The following is a 22,686-nucleotide window of genomic DNA, read 5'->3' as shown; positions in this document are numbered from 1 at the left end:
CCTGGGCCATCAGGGAGGGTCTTTGGAGTGTTGGAAACTGGAGGGTTCCTGAGCTGGGAGAGGCAGCCAGAGGTGTCCCACTGAGAGGGAGGTGCTGGGGAGCTGCCAGGGCCTCCCTCAGCCCCGCTGGTTGTGGGCTCCCAAGGTGACTGGCTTTAGTTATCTGCTGAATTTCCATCCTGGTGTCAGGAATGACTGGAGTTTCCAAACTGTTTGGGAATTGTATCCAAACAGTTCCATTTGGGTTACGATTCGTGTAGGGAATGTTCCAAGGTTTTCAGGGGATGACTCCTTATCCTGTGTTCCCCAGCTCTTACACCCATCCCAGTCAGCTGGATGGTTTATTGACAATGTGTCCCGAGGGGCAACACCTCTGATGCCATAGAAACCCCTCCCCCTGGATTAGGAAACCTTTGGAATTCAGGAGGTGTTCCAGTGGAGCATGAAAATGAACAGCAATTTTCCTAAAGCCCAGACCCCAGCAGAACAAAGCCAGGCCCCTCAGTGTCAGAGCACAGGTCCCCCATCCCTGTGTCCCTGTGGCCGCTGAGGCGGCAGCGCAGGCCCGAGGCGGTGCCGGGTCCCGGTGCAGCCGGGGCAGAGCGGCGGCTGCGCGAGCGGCAACCCCGGCGGTGAGTGCGGCAGCCCCGTGGGAGCGGCGGCTCCGGGCACAGACGCCGGCGGCAGCCGCTGTGGCTCCTGGAACCGAGTGGCCATTGGGACACTGCAGGGCCTCCTGGAATCCAGGGGCCGGTGGGACACTGGGGAGCCTCTTGGAGCCAAGGGAACCCTGGGATATTCTGGAACGTTATGGAATCCAGGAGCCATTGTGACACTGCAGGGCCTCATGGAACCAAAGGAATCCTGGAGAGATAGTGGAAACTCAAATCATCAGGGCCATTGTGATGCTCCAGAACCTCATGCAACCAAGGCTCCATTGTGACACTGCAGGGCCTCATGGAACCAAAGGAACCCTGAGAGTTTTTGCTACCTCATGGAAACAAGGGGCCGTTTCTGGAAGGATGCTCTGCTCTGATAATACCTAAACAATGGTCAGAGAATGCAAACAATGCAAGCTCTCTGTGATGAGTTACTGCTGGAGTCAAGGTGCTGTTTTTAATGTTGAATTCTGCTAAATCCAAAATGCTTCATGAAACTTCAAACATACATCCTGCTTTCTGAAGCAGGATTTGACAGATAAGCTGCTCCCTGGCCTGCAAATATGTCTGGCAGTCAAATTATTGATAACTATAAAAGCCCCATCCAACTGTCATGTGGCAGATTCTTCCACAGACTTCCTTGAAGTGTGTGCAGCTTCTGCCATGAAGCAGGAACAGCTCTTCATGGTCACTGCCCAGGGGTTGGGTGGAAGAAAAAGAATTACCCCTGTCGTCGTGTGATGAGTTACCTCAATCTCTGCTTCAGGATTGTTTCTTTTTGCCGGCTTTGATCCAATTACTTTAATAGAATGACTTTGATAGACTGCACTGTCCTATCTTACACTATACTGCTAGGAGTTTTTGGCTTTTATACTGTATGGTAAATAATTCTCTTTAAGGTCTTTTTTCTGTTCATTTGCCTGATCAATTGTCTATTCATTTGTAATAATAAATCATTCATTTTATAGATATATTTCTGATTTGCCATCTCTAAAACCTGCAGGACAAAGTGATTGAATCACACCTCTAGAATTCCTTCAGTTGAAACCAAAATCTGAGCCTGAGATTGGATCCAGCCACCCCCAGGCTCCTCTCTAAGAAGGACTTTAGAAAGCAAAGGGGTCTTTTGTGCACCTCGTAGCTCAAAGAGACGGCTTCTGCCATCGACTTTGTCTAAGCCTTCCACCCCCCCCAGCCCCAAGCCGTGACACATGGGCATGTCTTGTCCATGCAGGGCAAACGTGGACTCCTGAGCTGCTCATTTGCTGTCCCTCCTTGGAGGGAAGAACAAGCCCAATGGCCTGGGGTGAGAGGCCAGTGCTGGGAGCGGCGCTGGCTGTGCCAGGGCACTGCTGGGTGCCCCCACCCTGAGCACTCCCACCCTTGTGCTGGTCACTGCTGGTTTCCTCTGCAGGGCATTGTGTTGGGCACATCCTGGAGGGCAAAGTGGAAAGCAGATGGAAGCTTTGAGGCCCTGGCCTGAGGAGATGCCCCTGCAGGATGGCAGTGCTGCTGCAGAGGTCAGCTCTGTGCCAGCAGTGCCCGTGGCTGTCCCTGCCTGCAGTCCCTGGACAGTCCTGCAGCAGGACTGGGACCCACTGCCAGAGCACTGAGGCCTCCAACAACACAGGGCTCTGCAGGACAGTGTGGAAGGGAAGGGAGAGGAGGCCAGGCAGGAGAAGGGCTGCTGCTCCCTGGCAGTGCTGCTCTGCTGGGACTCTTTTCTGGCCCAGCTCTGCACAGAGGCACCGACCCTGCAGCTGCAGAGAAGTCAGAGAGGAAAGATGTCAGGCAAACAAGCCAAGGCAGAGTTCTTTATTTGGTTGAATCAGACAGTGAGTACAATTCCCAATTTGTACAGCCTCTGGGCTAGGCTAGAAAGGCAAACACTGAATTGAAAATGGTGTTTATATATAAAATGATATTTATATATATCCTTATAGATATAATTATAGATATACAGATTTTTTGATGTGAACAAATTCTCACAAAAATAACACTCCTATCAGAAGTAAAAAATAGAGAAGGTATGGTGGGCCGTTAATGAAGTCCATAACAGGATTGGCCTTATTGAGGTACATAACATGCAGAAGAAGGAGAGTTTATTGATTCTGAAAAACAGCCAGTTATCAGTTTCCTCAGGGCATCCTTGAGCTCCTGGTTCCTCAGGCTGTAGATGAAGGGGTTCAATGCTGGAGGAACCACTGAGTACAGAACTGACAGGGTCAGATCCAGGGACGGGGAGGAGATGGAGGGGGGCTTCAGGTAGGCAATGAATAACGTGCTGACAAAAAGGGAGACCACGACCAGGTGAGGGAGGCACGTGGAAAAGGCTTTGTGCCGTCCCTGCTGAGAGGGGATCCTCAGCACAGCCCTGAAGATCTGCACATAGGAGAACACAATGGAAACAAAACAACCAAACATTAAACAGGCAATAACCACAGTGAGCCCACGTTCCCTGAGGTAGCCTGACTGTGAGCAGGAGAGCTTGAGGATGTATGGAATTTCACAGAAGAACTGGCCCAGGGCATTGCCCTGGCACAGGGGCAGGGAAAATGTATTGGCTGTGTGCAGCAGAGCAATGAGAAAGGCAGTGGCCCAGGCAGCTGCTGCCATGTGGGCACAAGCTCTGCTGCCCAGGAGGGTCCCGTAGTGCAGGGGTTTGCAGATGGCAACGTAGCGGTCGTAGCACATGATGGTGAGGAGGAAATACTCTGCTCCAAGAAAGAAGACAAGCAGAAAGGCCTGTGCAGCACATCCCTTGTAGGAGATGGTTGTGGTGTCCCAGAGGGAATTGTGCATGGCTTTGGGGACAGTGGTGCAGATGCAGCCCAGGTCTGTGAGGGAGAGGTTGAGCAGGAAGAAGCCCATGGGGGTGTGCAGGTGGTGGTCGCAGGCTACGGCGCTGAGGATGAGGCCGTTGGCCAGGAGGGCAGCCAGGGAGATGGCCAGGAAGAGCCAGAAGTGCAGGAGCTGCAGCTCCCGCCTGTCTGCAAATGCCAGGAGGAGGAACTGGGTGAGGGAGCTGCTGTTGGACATTTGCTGCTTCTTAGCACAGGGTCTGTTCAAAAAAGGAAAGGACAGGGAACAGTTAAGACAGACCTCTGTGAAAAAGCCACTCCATTTCTACAAGAAATCAATGTGTCAAATGTCACCAAATGCACTGCCAAGCAGTCAGTTTTGCTCTGCTCCAAGGGGGAAATGGAATTTTTTGGTAGAGCTCTCTCACACACAAGGAATGTCAGATGTAAGAGACCTTGAATACAAAAGTTCCATCTCTACTGTAATGAATCAGAAGAGCTGGGGCTGCAGAGCAGAAACTTAGTCTGAGCTTAGAATAATTGTACCTGCGTTTTCTATTTCTACCATCACACCTGGGAAAGTTCTTTTCCACTGCAGGAATCTTCATTTCTATTGCCCAGCACACAGTGCCCAGCAGAGCTGCAGGGAAGGGCCCCCAGAGCTGCCTGAATGCCCCCTCCCCAAGGCCTTTGGGCGCTCTTGCCCCCCACTCCCTGCCCAGGGCTCTACTGCCTGGAGCTGTCCCTGCCAGCAGCTGCTTCCCTGGGCCCAGGGCTGAGAAAGTGACACTGATGGGTCTATAAGGCAGTTTCAATGTCTGACACTCTCAGGTTCAATCTCCTCTAATCTAACAGAGTTCAAGTTGCAGTGTCTCCTCCTGTGCTCAGAGATTCATTTCCCTGTTTCAGTCAGCACCCAGACAACCCAGAGTATAACTCTGAAAGAACTGGTTCATTCTCTTTAAGGTACCTCCTGTCTGTCTGTGCCTTTTGCAAATACCTTCTGGGAAATTTCCTGCTTTGATCTGGAGCTGTGACCAGCCCTCATCCCTGCAGCACACTGTGGAGATCAGAAGGACTCTGCCCTGCTCTGCCCTCCCAGGAGTTGTTCCTTCCCCACAGCCCTTCTCCCCCAGCCCCGTGGCAGCTCCTTGGCCGGGCTGAGAGCTGACCCTGGCAGGCAGCAGAGTCCCTGCCCCAGCACACAGAGCCCTGGGGGCAGGACCCTGCTCTGCCCCACAGCCCTGGGCACCCCTGGCTGCACCCCCACCTTCCCACCCCACAGCCAGCCCTGCCACAGGGAACCTTCTGGCCCTGGGCCTCTGATGGGGCAGCAGCAAGTCCTGCTCTGCAGCAGCTTCTCCTGCTGCACCCCAGCAAATCCAGCAGAGCCATCCTGACAGCTCCTGCCACTGCTGCCATTTGGCAGCTGGGAGAGGCACTTGCAGGAACTCACCTGCACTGCTCTGCAGCCAGAGCCTGACCGTGGCAAAGGGCTGGCAAGGTTCCTGCCCTGAGCAGCTCTGCCCTGTCCTCCCAGCCCAGGATCCCTTGAACCTGCTGCTCCCTTCTCCTGTCTGCCCTTGCTGCCTGCAGCTCCTGCCCTGCTCTGCCATATGGCCACTTCCCCTGCACTGCAGCAACTGGGAGAGTCCTGCTGAAAGATCCTAGAAGCTGTGGGATGTGCCAGCTTTAGGAGATGCCTCCAGGAAGGCAAGTTGAACTTTCCTACAACCAGAGAAATCTTCATTCAAATGCTGGGAAGGTTTCTCCTGTAGTGAGAGCTCAGTCACCTCCCAGCCCAGGCTGCCTCTCATCTCTGTCCCTTCTCTCCTGTGCCCTGGGTGCTGCTGGCAGTGCCCTCAGCCCTGCTGGGCTGTGCAGAGGAGCTGCTCACCAGCAGAGCTGTCTCTTTGAAGCTCTTCTTGCTTGCCAGGAGCTCCCTGTGTGTCAGGAGCCTGGCCCAGCTCAGCAGCACAGCAACAGCCCCAGGCAGCCCTTTCTCTGCCCCTCTGGGCTCCCTCCAGCTGTCCCTGGGGCTCCAGGGAAACCTGCTGGCACACAGCTGAAGGAAATAATGATGTGCCTTCTCTCACTTGGGCACAGACACTTCTTTTAGCAGGGTCATTTCTCCAAACACACACAGAGTTCAAGAGTCCCCTTTTCATGTCCCATCATTAGACAGGAAACCCAGAGAGTGCCCAGGAGGGATCTCCTTCACCTGCACTGAGGGAAGGGATTCAGCTGAGTCAACAGAAGTGTCTCATTGTGGCTCTACAGACCTGGGGCCAGAAGGACACTCAGCTCCCCCCACAACCCCCATGGGCTGGGATTCCTCCTGCCCCACTTCAGTGGGCCCAAAACAGGCCCCTGCAGGTGACTCCTTGTCCCAGCTCCCATGGCAATGAATGAAGACCTAAGCCAGGCGTGACCTGCTGGGACACAAAGCCCTGGTTCCTTCTGAGGGGCCAGAGGTGACCGCGATTCCTGCTGGGAACTGCAGGCTCCAATGGAGCAGTTCCTAGGGACAGGGCAGCAGCTGTGGGATCTTCTTGGAGGCTGCTGGGACATTGCTTTGGCCAACTTCAGTGGCAGAAGGGGCCCACATGTAGGACAGGGGAACCTGTCACTGTTCCTTCTGTCCAGGGCAGCCCCTAGAGGTGTTCAGATGACCAAATGGAGTCAGGTGGCACAGGGAGAGAGGTCTCTCTGCTGTTCTTTCTCAGGGTATTTTCTACATGTCCTCAGAGTACAATGGCAGTTGTCTCCTGGACATCCCTTCACTGCTGAACCTCATTCAGGGCAGCTGAGCCTGGATTGAACAGCCAAAGAGGGGCCTGTAGTGCCAGGGGAGGTGCCAGTGCTGTGCAGCACAAGTGCAGCAGCTGCCATGGACAGCACAGGGCCTGTGCAGAAAGCCCGTCCCCATTCCCAGCAGTTGTGGGACAGGCACCACCCAGGGCTTCTCAGACACATTGGGGGCCTTTGGGGTAGGGAGTGAATCCCAGCCCTGCAGGGACACAAAGGCTGTCCCTTCTCTGCCCAGCCAAGGCCGGGCCAGGCACGAGTCCAAAGCACATCAGCCCAGGCTGTCCACACTTGTTTCCTTCCTCTGCTGGCTCTTCTCTCCCCCAGCATTTCAGCAGCATGTGCTGATCTCCTCAGGGATCAGGCCTGGGATTTTCCCCCTGGGCCTGAGTCCCAGCACGTCCACCCCCAAGGCCATTGTCAGCAAAGCCTCTGCACAGCCCAGCTCTCGGGGCTTTCAGAGCAGCTTTCCCCACTGCAAGTCTGTTCTTACCCCGGTGCCCCCACTGAGGGGCTGCAGCCAGACAGGCCCCAATGCCCTGCATGTGGGGCACAGGCAGGAGGAGCTGCAGCCCCAAGTCTCTCTTCATTCCACTTGCAGGCAATACCAGCCCAGGCCTGCTGAGACAGTTCCCAGGTTGCAGGTCTGTGACGTGTTGGGAGAGAAGGTCAAGGAGACACAGGACAGAAAGAGCAGGAGAGAGGTGTCCTCAGTAGGAAGGAGCTTCTGGGACCTGTGGAGCTGCTCTAGGGGATGAACAACTTGGGTGAACTTTTGTGGGTGAGGGTCAGAGGAGAGACTGGTTTGGGTGACATTGTGGAGTGAGACAAAGAGCCCATTCAAGTTGGCTTTGATAACCCTGGAATTCACTGGAAAGGCACCACGACAGGATGGAAAGAGTCCCAGAGGTTTCTGCAGAGTCTTGGTGAAGATACCCCTTGGGACACAGGCCTTTAGAGCACAGCTGCCAGGTTGGTGGACGACAGGGAGGCTCATCTGCATCTGCTTCTCTCCAAGAGGAACCAAAAGATTACCATAGTAACTGACCTTAGCAATGGGAATATATGGTGTTTGCCATGGTAACTGACTTCAGCAATGGGAATGTATGAGGGTTGCCATGGAAACCGACAATAGCAATAGAAATGTGTAACTGGCAGTAGCAATGGGAATGTATGGTGGTTGCCACAGTAACTGACCGTAGTGACGAGAATGTATGTATGGTAACTGACCATAGCAACGTGATGGTTGCCATGGTAACTGACCGTACCAACGGAAATGTACGATGTTTGCCACGGTTGCTGACCATAGCGACGAGAATGTATGGTGGTTGCCATGGTAACTGACCGTAGAAACGAGACTGTATGATGGTTGCTATGGTAACCGACCAAAACAGTGGGAATGTATGCTGTTTGCCATGGTAACTGATGGTAGCAATGGGAATGTATGCTGGTTACCATGGTAACCGACCGTAGTAATAGAATGTATGAGGTTTGCCATGGTGAATGTCCGTAGCAGTGGGAGGTATGATGGTTGCCATGTGTCCTTGTTAGGACAGCTGGGACCGATTCATCACTGGATGGGTGTAGCCCAAAACTGTGTATTCTATAGCCTTCCATGCCATTTTCCCAGAAACTGTTGTCAGTAGAGGCCTGTGAGGTGGGAGGGGATGTTCCTGAGCACCCTCATACCCTTTTATGGAATTCCCCACTTTGAGGGAAGGACGAAGCATCCTTTTATGGAATTCCCCGCTCTGAGGGAAGGACAAAGCATCCTTTTATGGAATTCCCCACTCTGAGGGGAGGACTGACCATTCCTGCCTGAGCTGGAGAATATATAAACCTGGAGTTTCAGAACCTTACACCCACTAGTGGGATCCAGAGGAGGACTGCAGCTCACCGCTCTCAACCAGACTGAGACACCACCCTCAACTGGACTGCAATCCCCACTTTTGACCAGACTGCAAGAGCTCTCCCACCAGCAGGTTTTTCCCCTCTCCCTTTACTTTGGACTCAAGGGGGGGGCCAAGGAACACCACTTTGTTCATGCCCCAGGGTGCTGGGTTATACATTTGGGTTTTGTGGGTTAAAACTAATTGTTTGTTTGTATAATTGTATTTACTGTATTATTTTAATAAATTGTTTTTCTGACTTATAATCTCTCCTTTGAGTTGAGTTCATTTCCCCTGCTGGTTAACTCTTAAACCAGCACAAGGGGCCAGAACTGGACACAGCACTCCAGGTGGGGCCTCCCCAGTGCCCAGCACAGAGGGGCAATCAGTTCTCTGCTCCTGCTGGCCACACCCTTCTCCACAAAGGCCACGATGCCCTTGGCCTTCTTGCCCCCCTGGGCACACTCTGCCTCATATCCAGCCCCTGTCAAGCAGCACCCCCAAGTCCCTTCCTGCTGAGCAGCTCTCCAGCCCCTCTGCCCCCAGCCTGGAGCGTTCCAGGGGGTTGTTGAGACCCAAGTGCAGGCCCTGACACTTGGCCTCATTGATCCAGCCTGTCCAGATCCCTCTGCAGAGCCTTCCTGCCCTCCAGCACATCCACACTCACACCCAACGTGGTGTTGTCCACGACTTTCCTGAGGGGGCACTCGATCCCCTGGCCCAGGTCACCCAGAACGATGTTAAACAGGAGCAACCCCAACCCTGAGCCATTGGGAACCCCACTAGTGATTGGCCCCACCTGGATTTCCTTCCATTCCCCACCACTCCCTGGGCCATCAGACACTTTGTCACCCAGCAAACAGTTCCCCGGGTAAGCCATGAGCAGCCAGTTTGTGCAGGAGATGCTGGGGGAGATGGTGCCAAAGGCTTTCTGGAATTCCACAGAGACACATCCCAGCCTTTCCCTCAGCTGCTGAGCGGGTCCTTTGTCAGAGAAGGAGATGAGGTTGGTCAGGCAGGACCTGCCTTTCCCAACCCCACGCTGGCTGGGCCTGATCCCCTGGTTGTCCTGCCCGTGCCATGGGATGGCACTGAGGAGGATCTGCTGCATGGACTTCCCCGGTCCTGAGGTCAGTGGGACAGGCCAGGAGTTGCCCAGATCCTCCTTTTGGCCCTTCCTGTGCATGGGCATCCCATGTGCTTGTTGCCAGTCAGCTGGGACTTGTGCAGTTGTGCAGCACTGCTGGGCAATGAGTGAGAGTGGCTTGGCCAGCTCTTTCTCCAGCTCCCTCAGGACTCTTGGCTGCATCCCATGTGGGCCCAGGCACTTGGGGGGGTCTCACTGGCAGAGCAGGTCACTGACCATTTCCTCCTGCATTGTGGGGGCTTCACTCAGCTCCCCATCACCAGCTTCCAGCCCTGGGAGCTGGAGATCCTGAGGACAACTGCTTTGGTTGTTAAAGACTGAGGCAAATAAAGCATTAAGTATCCTCCTGGAACCAAGGACCATTGTGACACTGCAGGGCCTTCTGGAGCCAAAGGAGCTCTGGGACACTGGGCAATCTCATGGAATCAAGGCAGCACTGTCACCCTGGGAAAACTCCTGGAATTCAGGGCCCATTGTGACACTGCAGCTCCCCATGGAGTAAAAGGAACCCTGGGACACTGCGGAAACTCATGGAACCAAGGGACCATTGTGACATTGAGGGGGCTGATGGAATCAGGAGGCCATTGGGACAACCCAGAGCCTCATGAAATAAAAGGAATTCTTGGACACTGTTGAATCTCCTGCCATCAAAGGTTCCTGCTGACATGTGTGTCCTCCTGGAACCAAGGGAGCCCTGAGATATTTCTGAACCTCCCAGAATCCAGGGGCCATTGGGACCCTGCAGAACCTCCTGCATTCAAGTGCTCCTTGTGAAACTGCAGGCTCTCCTGGAACCCAAGGATTCCTGGAACACTGCAGAGCTCATGGAACCAAGGGGCCACTGTCCCACTGCAGCTCCTTCTGAAGCAAAAGGGACCCTGGGACAGTGGGAAATCTCCGAGAATCCAAAGGGCATTTTGGGACTGCAGGGCCTCATGGACCTAAAGGAACCTTTGGAGACTGTGGAAGCTCATGGAATCAAGGGGCCATTGTGACATGTGGGGCCTCCTGGAAGCAAAGGAACCCTGAGAATTTTTATGGGAACAAGTTAAGGCAGCAGCAGCTGCATTCAGTTAATCAGGATCAACAAGGAGTGTTTTGGCCTTGACTGGTGTTTTCCATCCAGAGAGTGCTGTTTGCCAAAGTGGAAACCACTTGGAACGCTCTGCATGGCAGCCTGTGTTTTTGTCTGGTGGCTGAACACAGCCAGCACATGAGGGGAGGGCAATGTGTGGGATCAGGGCACTGCTTTGGGGCCATGCTGGGAATTCCAGTGGACTAAAAGACAAAGCCCAGGCGCTGTTTCCAAAGGAACCCCAATGAAAGGGGGACGCCGGAAAGATGGGCGGACAAGTCCCGTAATGGAACTCTGTGTGTGCAGCCTCATTTTATCCTTCAGTGCCCACAGGAGAGGGGGAAAAAAGTGGGGGTTGGGCCCCCAAAACTGTTCAGGGGGAAAATTGGAGATTGAGGGGACAATGGGAAAGTGGGAGGAACAGGGAGAAGGGTGGAAAAGGGGTGGTGGTCTGGCAGGCCTGATGGTCCCATGGGGGTCTTTGGGCACAGGGGTGTTGGCAAAAGGGGGTGGCCCCCTGAGCTCCCAACTTCCTCTGGGGTTCTGGAGGCTGCTGGATCCAATCTCAGCCTTGGGTAATGACAACAGTTTCAGTTTAGAGAAATTACAGAGGTGTGAGTGAACCACTTTTGTCCCCAAGGTTTTAATGATGGCAAATCAAATCTATTGATTTATTTAGGGTTCCAAATGACCAGACAAAAAATCTTCATCAGAATTATTTACTGCACAAGACAAACACTAAAACTACCAGGAGTACAGGATAAGATAGGACAGTGTTCTACACTAAAGCAATTGTTGAAGCAATTCTACTCAAGCTGGCACAAAGCAATAATTCTTAATTGGAGATGGATGGGACTCCCACAGACCAATGCTTGTGAAGAGATCTCTGCTCTCAACCTCCAGCAGTGACCTTGGGGGGTCCCCAGCCAAGGCAGGAATCTCCACACACCCCCCAAGAAGGGTTCTGTTGGAAGAACGTGCCTCTGTTAAAGGGGACTGGCCCTTTGTGGTCAAAAGGGATGGACTGACAGTCACTGGACTCCAGGGGTTGCCTCAACATCAGGGGCTTCATTCGGGGTGGAAGCAGCGGCCGAAGCTCTTCCTGCAGTCGGGGCACTGGTAGGGCTTCTCTTACTGGTGGGTCCGTTGGTGTTTGGTCAAGACACCGATCTGGGTGAATCTCTTCCCACACTCCCCACACTTGTAGGGCCTCTCCCCGGTGTGGATGCGCCGGTGGGTGACAAGATGGGATTTCTCCTTGAACCATTTCCCACAGTCGGTGCAGTGGAAGGGCCTCTCATCCGTGTGCGTCCGCTCATGCGTGTAGAGATTCCCCCTGGTTGGAAACCTCTTCCCACAATCCAAGCACTTGTAGGGCCGTTCCCCAGTGTGGATGCGATGGTGTTTGCGGAGGGTGGAGCTGTCACTGAAGCTCTTCCCACATTCCCTACACGTGTAAGGACATTCTCCAGTGTGGATGTGCTGGTGGGAACGAAGGTGAAAGCTCCGGCTGAAGCTCTTCCCACATTCCTCACACTTGTAGGGCCGTTCCCCAGTGTGGATGAGCTGGTGGGTGCGGAGGTGGTAGCTCTGGCTGAAGCTCTTTCCACATTCTCCACATGTGTAGGGACGTGCCCCAGTGTGGATTTGCTGGTGGCGGAGCAGGCTGAAGCTCTGACTGAAGCTCTTCCCACATTCCCAGCACCTGAAGGGCTTCTTTCTAGTGGGAGGTTGCTCAGGGACCACCAGGTTGGAGCTCTGGCTCAAGCTCTGGTCGCCTTCCCGGCACAGGCTGGCTCTTTCCTCCTCAGAAAACCCTGGGATGGCTTTGGAGCCCCTCCTGCGGGGGGATCTCTGGCCCTTTTCCTCCCCGCTGCCTTCCTGCACCGTGGAGCCCTTCAAAACGGCCTCTCCCACCAGGGTCTCACGGGGGGATTTGTCCTCTGGGCTCTCCGTCCTCAGCTCAGGGCCTGGGGCAGGAAGCAAGAAGGACAGGCAGGGGATTTGCCTCCGGCCCACAGGGAAGGCCAAGGACATCCCCCCAACTCCGGCCCCGGCAGGACGGCGGCGCCAGCGGGGTTGTCCTGCAGCCGGGGCCATGCTCGGCTGACAGAGCCAGCACAACACCCGCCCAAAGGGACACTGACTGCCTCCTCACCTGCCTGGGGGGCCCAAGGCATCTTCCTCTTCCTCGCAGCCTCCTCCTCCATCCGCCCAAGCTTCGGGAAGGACAAATCCTGATGGGGGGGAACACAAGGGCTGAGCGCGTTGGCTTGGGGGTTCCTCCTGTCCAAGTCCATCTCTAGAACTCACTGGGCATCCTGTGTCCATAAAAACCTCCCAAACACCAAGATTCAGCCCAGAAAAATCCAAACCATCGAGATTCAGGCAAAAAACCTCTTAGAAATAGCAAGATGAACCCACTCACAAACTGCAAAAAGTTAGGATTCAGCCAAAAATACTCCAAAATATGAAGATTCAGACCAAAAAAATGGTGTTTATTTAGGAGGATGAAGGGAGTGATGTCATTTCATGAGCACTTGATTGACTTAACTATATATTAATCAAAAACTGTATTAATGTAGTTTTAGTTAAAACTCACCAGGGCTGTTCCTCGAGGTTATCTGGCCCCCTGCCAGTCCGGGGCTGTTTCTCCAAACCACCAAACCAAGTGTGCCAAACGCCCTGGTTGGTCAGTGCCGGCTGGGGGAGCGGGCACTCGGTGAGGGGATGAGAAAACTGCACCTGGGGCTGGGCTGAAAGAGGCTTCAGCACCACTTCTGATGGCCCAGGGGCAGCATTTGGCTTCTCTGCAGTGAGTCAAGCTCTGCAGAGGAGATTGTGCCCCATGCATGGGATTGCAGAGGCTCCGTCACGTCCCCAGCAGGAATCAGCAACCAGAAATAGATACAAAATGCACCCCTGAAGAGTTCTGGGGGAGTGTCCTGTAGGGAGGGGACAGTGTCATCCCACCAGGGTGGGGTTGGTAAGTGGGAGGCTGTTCCAGGGCTCTGCAAGAGGCCTCGTGCTCTGCTCGGCCCCAGCACTGGCTGGTACCAACACCCCCGGCTGCCCCGGCCCTGGGCAGCTCTGCTGCCACAGGCTGTGCCCTCACCGTGGCCCTGCAATGGCCCTGCCTGTCCCTCACCCGTGGCCCTGCCCGTGGCCCTGTCCCTTGGCTCTCTCTCTGCCAGCTCAGTGTGGGGCACACGGGCTGGGGGTCCCTCCCAAGCCCCCCGGGCAGCCGGCGTTGGCTGGGGGGATGTGAGGGCTGGGCCTGCTCAGCACAGCCCCGGCCTCGTGCCCAGCGCCTCTTTCCTGACCCACACAAGACCTTCCCGGTCCCCCAGGGCTCCCCTGCTGCTGCCTCTGCTCCTGGCCCTGCCTTTGCTGCTCCCTTGGCTGGGGCAGCGGCTGCAGGGGGGGGATGGCAGCAGCTTCAGCTCCATGGCACTTCCTGGGGGGAGCTCAGCCCGGGGGGGACGGGCAGGGACCTGATGGGGATGGACAGGGGCCCAGCAGGGACAGACAGGGCCTGCAGGGGAAGGCACAGGGACAACCTGGCCCCCCACACTGCCACGGCTGTCTCTGCTCCTCCTTGCAGGCTCCGTGGCCAGGCACAGTTTGTGTTCCTGGGTGCCCACCATCTCAGCACTTGGAGACGCTCAAATCAGCGCCCGCAGCTCTGCAGCAAAGCCCCAGCTCACCTGGCACACAGGGGATGGAGACAGCACCTTCTCAGGGATGGGCACTCACAGCTTTGTCTTCTTCCCAACCACAGGGCTCTCCTTCCTCAGCAGCACCTCTGCCTTGCACTTATTCTCAGCCTCACCTCAGGGACAGCTCTGGGCTCACCTCCGCGCCACTTCTCAGCCTCACCTCAGGGCCTGGGCTCAAGGACAGGAACCTGCAGGGAGGGGACACCATGTGCAAGCTCAGGGCTGCCTGCTTGCACTGGTCTGTGGGGTTCCTTTTCTTTCTAGAACCAGCCCAGAACTTAGCCTGCTTTTCTAACACCACACATTTACAGACTAACCTTGGAGATAGATATGGACAGACATCTCTATCACCCTGGGGATAGAGCCTCAAGCATGTGCTGCCATAGGAATGGCAATCACAGAATCACAGAATCAGCCACGTTGGAAAAGACCTCCGAGATCATCAAGTCCAACCCTGGATCCAACCCCGCCGTGCTTCCCAGACCATGGCACTGAGGCCACATCCACTCTCACCTTCAACACCTCCAGGGACGCTGACTCCACCCCCTCCCTGCCCAGACCATTCCAAGGCCTCATTACTCTCTCAGCAAAAAAATTGCTTCCTAATATCCAACCTAAACCTCCCCTGGCACAGCTCAAGACCCAGCCCTCTTGTCCTACTGCTGCTTCCTGGCACAACAGCCCCACCCCCACCTGGCTCCAACCTCCTGGCAGGGACTTGCAGACAGTCAGGAGATCTCCCCTGAGCCTCCTCTTCTCCAGCCTCAACACCCCCAGCTCCCTCAGCCTCTCCTCACACCACTTGTGCTCCACTCCCTTCCCCAGCCTCGCTGCTCTTCTCTGCGCCTGCTCCAGCCCCTCCAGGGCCTTCCTCAACTCAGGGGCCCAGAGCTGGACACAGCACTCCAGGGGTGGCCTCACCAGCGCTCAGTCCAGCCCAACAATCACTTCCCTGCTCCTGCTGACACACTCTTCCGCAGACAGGTCCCTCTGCAGAGCCCTCCTGCCTTCCAGCACATCAACACACCCCCAGCTTGGTGTCACCTGCACATTTGCTGATGAAATGCCTGGTTCTGCAGCAGCTGCAGATGCTCAAGGGGCAGCAGGACCAAGTCAGGGGCCTGGGGGGGCTTTGGGGTCCGGGAGGGTCCTGGGGGAGCTGGGGAGGGGCTTTGGGGATTCGGGGTACAAACCAGGACAGACCAGTACAGACCAGGACAGACCAGTACCTCCTCACTGCTCCCTGGATCTCTCTTGGAGCTGGGCCACGTTGTCCTGGGACACCTGATCCCCCCCCAGTGCCCTCCCAGTACAGCCCAGTGCCCCCAGTACAGCCCACTGTGTTCCTGTCCCAGGGTGCCAGGGTACCCCCCTCTTTGGGGGGAGTTGGAATGGATTTGAGGGGTGGGGCTGGGGGAGATTTGAAGGGATCTGGGTGTTTGGATGGGGATTTGGGGGGGTTTAGGGGTCTTTGGGTGTATTTGCGGGAGATAAAACAGGTTTTGGGGGCACTGGGGCATCAAAGGGATCTGTGGGGGGAGGGGACTAAAGGGAAAATGGAGGTTAAGGGACATATGGGGAGGTTAAAGAGGTCTGGGGGGGAGGTGAGGGGCTGCACCAAGAGCAGCTGAGTCCTGAGACCTCCCCGGTGTCCCCAAGACCCTCTTGGTGTTCCTAATTCCCCCCTTGACACTCCAAGACAACCCTGGTGTCTCCAATGTCCCCAGGGCCTCCCCATTGCCATTATTCCCCCCTTTATACCCCCAATTTCACTGGCCCCAAGCCCATCCCTGATGTCCCCAACCCTGGACCCTTTGACCCCAAAAATGCCCCCCCACACGCTCACAGAAAGGACAAGGGCATCTGCGGACACGTTGGGGACAGCTGGGGGGCTTTGCAGGGCACTGGGTGATTACTGGAGGATACTGGGACACACTGGGGTGAACCAGAGGGCACTGGGAGGGACTAGAGGGTTACTGAGGGATCCTGTGAGGTCACTGGGAGGGACTGGGGAGTTACTGGGGGATTACCAGAACACAGGGAGAGACACTGGCAGGTTACTGGGCCATACTGGGGGTTACTGGGTGCTCACTGGAACATCACTGGGCCATCCTGGGGGGCAGTGGGAGGTCACTGGGACACACTGGCTGGTCACTGAGGGGGTTACTGGGCCGTACTGAGGGGCACTGGGAGCCCCTTACACGGATGTGGTACATCTACCCCCCGGACTTTGGGGGGCACCCCCAGGACTCCTCCCCTGGGGGCTGGGAGATCCCCTGAACCCCACTGCTGGGCTTAAGGGGACCCCGGGCCCCAGTCCCTTTGGGGTCTCTGTGTGCTGCGTGTTGGGGGTCTCTGGGGTTCGGGGGGGGGCATTGGGATCCCCTTTCCCTGGGGTCGGTCCGCCGGGCCGGCAGGGGGCGCTGTGGCGGGAGGGGTAATGGCGGATCGCGGGTAATGCCGGCGGGTAACGTCGGCGCGCAACGTCGGCGCGCCTGCGCAGTGCAGCCAGGGCGCTGGGACAGCCCCCCGCCCTCCGCGCGGGTTCCAGGCCCCGCGCTCTGACCCTCGGGAACCCCCGAACCCCTCGGCTAAACCCTCCCGAGCCCTCCAGCCTTTCCACCCACAGCCGCGCTCCCCGCAGCCCCGAGCGGATCCCCAGAATCGCGCTCTCCGAGCGCAGCCGCACCTCCGCCGCTACCGCTGCCCCGCAGACAACATGGCGCTCTGCGCACGCCCCACCTCTCGAGCCCCCGCCGCAGCCAATCAGCGCTCGGCCCGTCCCCGCCCCGTCCCTGCCGGCCCCGCCCTGTCGGGTGAGCGGGGCGGGCACGGCGGGAAAGCGGCGGGGGGGAAAGAGCGGGGGGGACCCCAAAGGGAGCGCGAGGGGCGGGGGGTCACCCCCAAAGGGGGCTGGGGGGAGCCGGGCTGTGAAGGGACTGCTTTTCCAAACTGCCCTGCTTATCCCGCATGTGCACACTTCTCCTCTGCTGGGATCTGGCCCAGACAAACCTGAAAATACCTGGAAGTGCCACCTCCACCAGCACTTCCTCCACAGCTGCTTTCAAGGATTTCTCTTCAATTTGCCAAGGAAATGCTTCCAGATCATACTTCCATCTACAAGTCAGAACAGCAGCCTGCACCAGGACTCCTGCTTGTTTTCCCTGCACTTGCTGACAGGAGGTGCAGAGGCAGGATGTCAGCACTTCATTACCAACAGCCTTAACGGGGCATGACTCCACTTTTTAACCTTGGAAGAAGAGCAGCTTTTCCTTTCCCTCTCCTGTTTTTTGGGTTTAGTTTTTTTTTTTACCTTCTGAATAAAAGAACACATGTGTAAATTGAAATAATCTGAACCCAACTTTTAAGAAGACTGACACCTTTGAGCAGCTTCCTCTTAACCCTCTCTCCATGTTGGAGGAGTGGCCAGATGAAGAGTTACCAGCCCATCCTGGCTTCCAGAATGGCACAGCTGGTGGTCAGAGATTCATCTCACAGTTATCTAGAATATGCCCAAACTTGTTCTGCCCTTCCTAATTCCTAACTCAGACCAATGGCTCCAAACCCAGCATCTGGGAGGCTGATTAGGTTGGCAAGAACATTTCCCTGTGTGATAACAGTGTGGGCACAAGGACTGGGAGTGTGTCATAAGAAATCTGACTGGCATACATGGGGTAGGAGATAAAAAAAAAACACAGATAAGCAGAAAATGTTTGCAAGGAAGAACTGGCAGCAAATCTGTCAGATTAGTGCAGGTGACTATCAAATACAAGAGAAAACATGATGAAAGGAGTAACTCATGACTCTATCTGAGCTATGAAATGAACAGTAACTTCAGCCACTGATGAGAGATTTTTTTAAATACAGAAGTGAGTTTGCAGTTGTAGCATTTTCCACATTAAAGCCTACAGCTGGTAAATAATAAAATAAGCAATTAAAAAGCAATCAAGCTTGCTGCATGAAAACCTCTCAAACAGGCTGCTTCAAACAACAGTCTTCTTGCTCCCCTCCTTCCCCCAAGCCCCAAAACTTCACCACATCTCAGGTCTGTACTACTCACACACATCACTTGGCAGAGGAAAGCCACACAAAACAAAAGATAAAGAATAATGACTTGTTTTGGTAGGTACTGATGGTCACGTGTGTGGAATGGGAGGTCCCAAGAGGAGTGTCAGCTTGGTGGATGGTCCCTCTTGGGAAGTACAGGAAGTCACCTGGCTGCAAGAAAATTGATATATTCAGGGCACCAGGTCAAACCTTATTGCAGTCAGAGAAAATACTCTCTGAGCAGACAGTCTGACAATACATATCCTTTAGAATCACAAAATGGAGCAGTCCTGCAATGTACACTTTAATAACATAAAGAACACTAAGCCAGAGGTTCAGAACCTTAAACTTTCCAACCTGCTGTCAATATTTGCTGAAAACGTGAAAGAAGCTTTTTAACATTACAGAACACACAGACTCCCACTGAGCTGCAGGAAGAGGACAAAGAAGCAGCTGAGATGGACCTGCTGGCAACACAGTGGGCTGGCAGAGGAGCAGTGAAATGGGGATTTGGTCAGATCACATCAAAAGAAAAGGCTAGTATTCCACCAGAAAAGCCAAATATTCTATAAAAATGGTAATCTGTTACAATACTGTTGTCTGAGATTTTCAGTTAAAGCACTTAAAAAACAGGTACGACCTTCCTCCTCCTCCTCCCTATCTTTCTTCTCACCTATGTAAATTAAAACTCCACACTGAAAAAAAACTAGATAAGGAAAGTCAAGGCAAGAAAGGTGTAAAGCACATAAAATTGCCTCCAAGAAGGAAATAAAAGTTTACTTATGGCTTGTCCTGTAAACACCTACAGAGTTGGACAGCACAGTCAAAGAAAACTGCCTTCCTTACCAGAGTGGGGACTACACCAACCAAGAGTATTCTGAATTCTCTTCATTTGAAAGATGGAGAAAGGAAATATTCTAGAAAGATGTTTAGGGAGGAAATAGAGTCAAACAACAGCACCCCCCTCAGAGGCAGCCACAAAGAGACAACCAAACTTTGACACCAGCCACCCAGAAGAAATGGGTCACAGGAAGTGAACAACAGCAAACAGAAGAAAAAAAAATTAAAAACTTGGATAACTTTTAAGCCCATCATTATTCCATAAAAATGAAAGGCACTGAAGTCTGGTCCAAAATATTCCAGAAATGAAAAAGGGAACTGTAATTTACTAGACTTTGCATCACCCAGTACACGATGATGACTGAATATTCCCCTCTGTCAAACAACACAGCTCATGATGTCAGCATCCCATCCAATGGGTCACACTATTCCTAAAACACCTACACCATCCAACATGTCACACTATTCCTCAAACACCTACACCCAAATGCAGCTCTGGACACTGAGAAGAGCAGAGAGAGGCTCCATAACAGGCCAAAAGGCAGAGAAACTCCTGAGGATTCCAACATGGAGCAGCACCACCAGCTGGACAAGTAACACTTCAAAAGCAGGTCAAACAGAACAGGACAAGCACCAGATTCCCTGCTGACACTCAGTAATCTTCATGAAATGTTCCTTTTATTCCAAAAATCAACCACCAACCAAACACTTGAATTTCAGGTTTGGAAAAAGGAAGAGCAATTAATACAGCAAGTTTATATGGGGTTTGGTTCATGCTTTTCTTTATCAGCCAAGGATAAATATTTAAATCTCATTCACCAGAACAGTGACAATGTTCAGTGCAGCAGTAAGTCTCAGTGCACAGAAGGATTAGCCTGAGGGATTACAGGCAGCATGTAAAAGCATAAAAATGTTTTAGAACCATACACAAACCCAGTGTTTTTTCTGCACACAACTCCACAAACATGACCGAGGAGTCAGGGTGCCCAACCTGGAGAGTACTAGTCAATTTACAGAAATAACTGGGGCTTTTGGCCCATTATTTAAATACTAGAAGCAAAGGATACCTTTAAAAAAGGATACAGACAACTATCACCCAAATTTCTCGTGCTCGCAGTGTGCAAACCCTCCCCTCAGTTTCACAGCCACAATCACTGCCTTCAAGAAATGGACCACTTTTAACTTTTCTGGCAATCACAGCCCAGACCACCTAAGGCAATGAAATTCTCATACCTTTAATATGAACTCATGTGTGGGATTCCCAATCCTATCTTCTGATTCCACATTATATTCCCGAGCTAAAGGCACCCTTGGTTTATAGAGCCGCCAGTGTTTCTCGCCTTCCAGCTGAAGGATAAACACCTGCAAAAGACCATAAATCCAAATCCATAAGGAAGTAATTCCTTTCACATTAATTTTTAGATAGCTACAATTCAGAGAAATTTCAATTTGAACTAATTCTTTTTGTCTCTATTTAGAGACAACAGACAGAGGAGTTGTGAAGTGGGATCTGTTTTATCCTAAGGCAGGCATTTGGAAATCCCTGTTACTCTCCAGTCACTTAAGTAAGTGCTAGAGAACTAACCCAAAAGGAACATCTGCCACACAAATAGCCAAAATTTCAGGTGAAAGAGGCTTATCCCCAACAGAGCATCAGAAACCTCTATAGGGTGCCCAATGGGGGTAGATGGCATGAGTTAGAAATGCTGGATGTGAGGCTGCTGAATAAAAAGCATAAGGAAAATGAAACTCCAGGTGTATTGAATGGAAATGAAAATATTAAAAAGCAAAATATATATATAAAGATTGGATTTTTTGATTTGGTTTAAGTGGGATAGTCCAATTTTTTCTTTATAACGCAGTGTATATTTGTATGTTTCTTTTAGAAGCTGATTTAAAATGCATTTGGACCACAGGAATTCATCATATCAGAAACTTCTTAAAAACAGCAGGACCAACAAGCACAACCAGTCTGCTGTTACAGTCCAGCTGAAGAAAGAGCAAGTACTTAGTAAAGGAAAAAGGACTTGTAAATTCTTGGGGCCTGAATGAAGTGAAAATGAAAAAACAGGTGCTAGAAAGCTTCTGCAGCTGTGAAAACAAACTTCTCTTTTTATCTAATGGAAATACCAGGTCTGGAAAACCCAGTTTACATGATATTATGATTAGATATTACTATTAGTAAATTTTCAGCAAAAATATGTAAGAAAAATGACTACAAGGAAACACAAATAAAAAACCCCAACATTTTCCTATAATGTTTAGTGGGGGGGAGGGTTAGAAGCACACACACAACAGCAAACACTGCCATCAGCAAAAGCCCATGCACAATTTCACAGGCAAGGTTGTGCTGTCCTACCTCAACATCGTCATAGTGAGGAGGAAAGCCCTGGGATCCCTGGGCAGTGATGTAAACATTGGACCCCACCAGACACCCAAAGTAGCACTCCAGCTTCTCCTGAATCTTCCACAGCTCCTCCTGTAAAAAAAAAAGATGCTGTTACTTGCTGAAGAGCTCAGCCAAGCCCAGCCCACATCCTCCCCATGGCTTGGGAAGAATGATCACATCAGGGACACAGAGGCTGGGAAGGAAGGTGCTCTGTACCAGTGTTTCTCCTGAAGGAGAGCACTGGAGATGCAAAGGGGATCTGCCATGAGAGTCATTGCTAAGCCAAAAAGTCTGGTGCCCCAACCTGGGTTTGTTCTCTTCCCTGTGCCATCTTTAGGCTGCACAACCAGACAGACAAGGCTGAACAGAGGAAAATAATCCCACAAACAGCAAAACACCATAAGACAAGAAGCACATGCAGGACCTGCATTCTCTCACCAGAGAGAACATACAAAGGTTAGAGACCTTTCACCAGTTACTCCAATCATTTGGGAATATTCAAAACCAAACTTGACTCATCCACACCCCACATGTGACACACAAGGCACCGAAGGGAAACAGCAGAACGTGCCAACTACCAGATCCACACAAGTGCAGCTTGGCCATTAAAGCTGACAGCAGCCAGGAACACTATACCTGGGACTCAGCTTGTATTTGGGATCTTATTTGGGTCCACCTCACAATTCAATTGTGTTGACACCTGAATCAAAGCACCTCCAAGAATCCAAGTCCTTTACACAACTGTGCAGCACCACTGTCTCGTTCTCAAACTCAAGGACTGAGAACACTCAGCTAAAATGGGCTGGTACCTTTCCATGGTGCAATTCACTGGCAAGAACACTGGAAATATTTCACATGGTTTCACACCTTACCCTCCATTAAAGGGAAGTGGCTCAAAAGCCACAAAGTTTGCACAAGGAAACAGTGGGGCAGAAGGGATAATTTAAGCACAGATGCCTAATCATCAATTTTGTGCATTTGTTTTTGTTTCCAAACTTTTATGTGACAGAGCAAAATTTTAAAAAGAATATATTATTATACATATTATAGCATGAATCAGATTTTGTTCTTACTGCAGAGCAGTGAAACATGATGGACGGTGCAAAAGTATAAACTGTGTTTTAATACAGCTCATGTAAAGATTTCAGCAGGTCATCAGTGTCAACCACTTCCCCTGGGGACAGAGATGAAGCCATGTCTAGTGCAACTCAAGCAAAACACACCACATTATTAAGCCAGCATCAATTATATCCAGTGAAACAATCCCACCTTAAATCTCTGAGGCTGATGAAACTGTATTGTTGCCTTTTTC

The 22,686-nt window shown here is 52.7% G+C and overlaps 2 protein-coding genes and 1 pseudogene across 2 annotated transcripts; 1 reads left to right on the top strand and 2 right to left on the bottom strand.

Moving 5' to 3' along the window:
• Positions 1 to 22,686, top strand: part of LOC135405245 (zinc finger protein 721-like) — a 250,874-nt pseudogene that overhangs the window by 188,835 nt on the left and 39,353 nt on the right.
• LOC135404635 (olfactory receptor 14A16-like) lies at positions 2,727 to 3,942 on the bottom strand. Its single transcript, XM_064639368.1, has one exon. It carries the CDS (start codon positions 3,696 to 3,698, stop codon positions 2,727 to 2,729), a length of 972 nt encoding a protein of 323 aa, XP_064495438.1. The 5' UTR covers positions 3,699 to 3,942.
• On the bottom strand, positions 11,297 to 21,352 carry LOC135404633 (gastrula zinc finger protein XlCGF7.1-like). The gene is made up of 2 exons (XM_064639367.1): positions 21,345 to 21,352; positions 11,297 to 12,099 (listed from the first exon to the last, which is right to left on the bottom strand). Exons 1-2 carry the CDS (start codon positions 21,350 to 21,352, stop codon positions 11,511 to 11,513), a joined length of 597 nt encoding a protein of 198 aa, XP_064495437.1. The 3' UTR covers positions 11,297 to 11,510.

Source organism: Pseudopipra pipra, chromosome W (genome assembly GCF_036250125.1).
Source record: "Pseudopipra pipra isolate bDixPip1 chromosome W, bDixPip1.hap1, whole genome shotgun sequence".
Classification (NCBI taxonomy): Eukaryota; Metazoa; Chordata; class Aves; order Passeriformes; family Pipridae; genus Pseudopipra; species Pseudopipra pipra.
This window is presented reverse-complemented; position numbering and strand designations above follow the sequence as displayed.

Excerpts from the sequence above, each read along its gene's own strand:
- LOC135404635 (XM_064639368.1), bottom strand. The coding sequence starts at position 3,698 with ATGTCCAACAGCAGCTCCCTCACCCAGTTCCTCCTCCTGGCATTTGCA.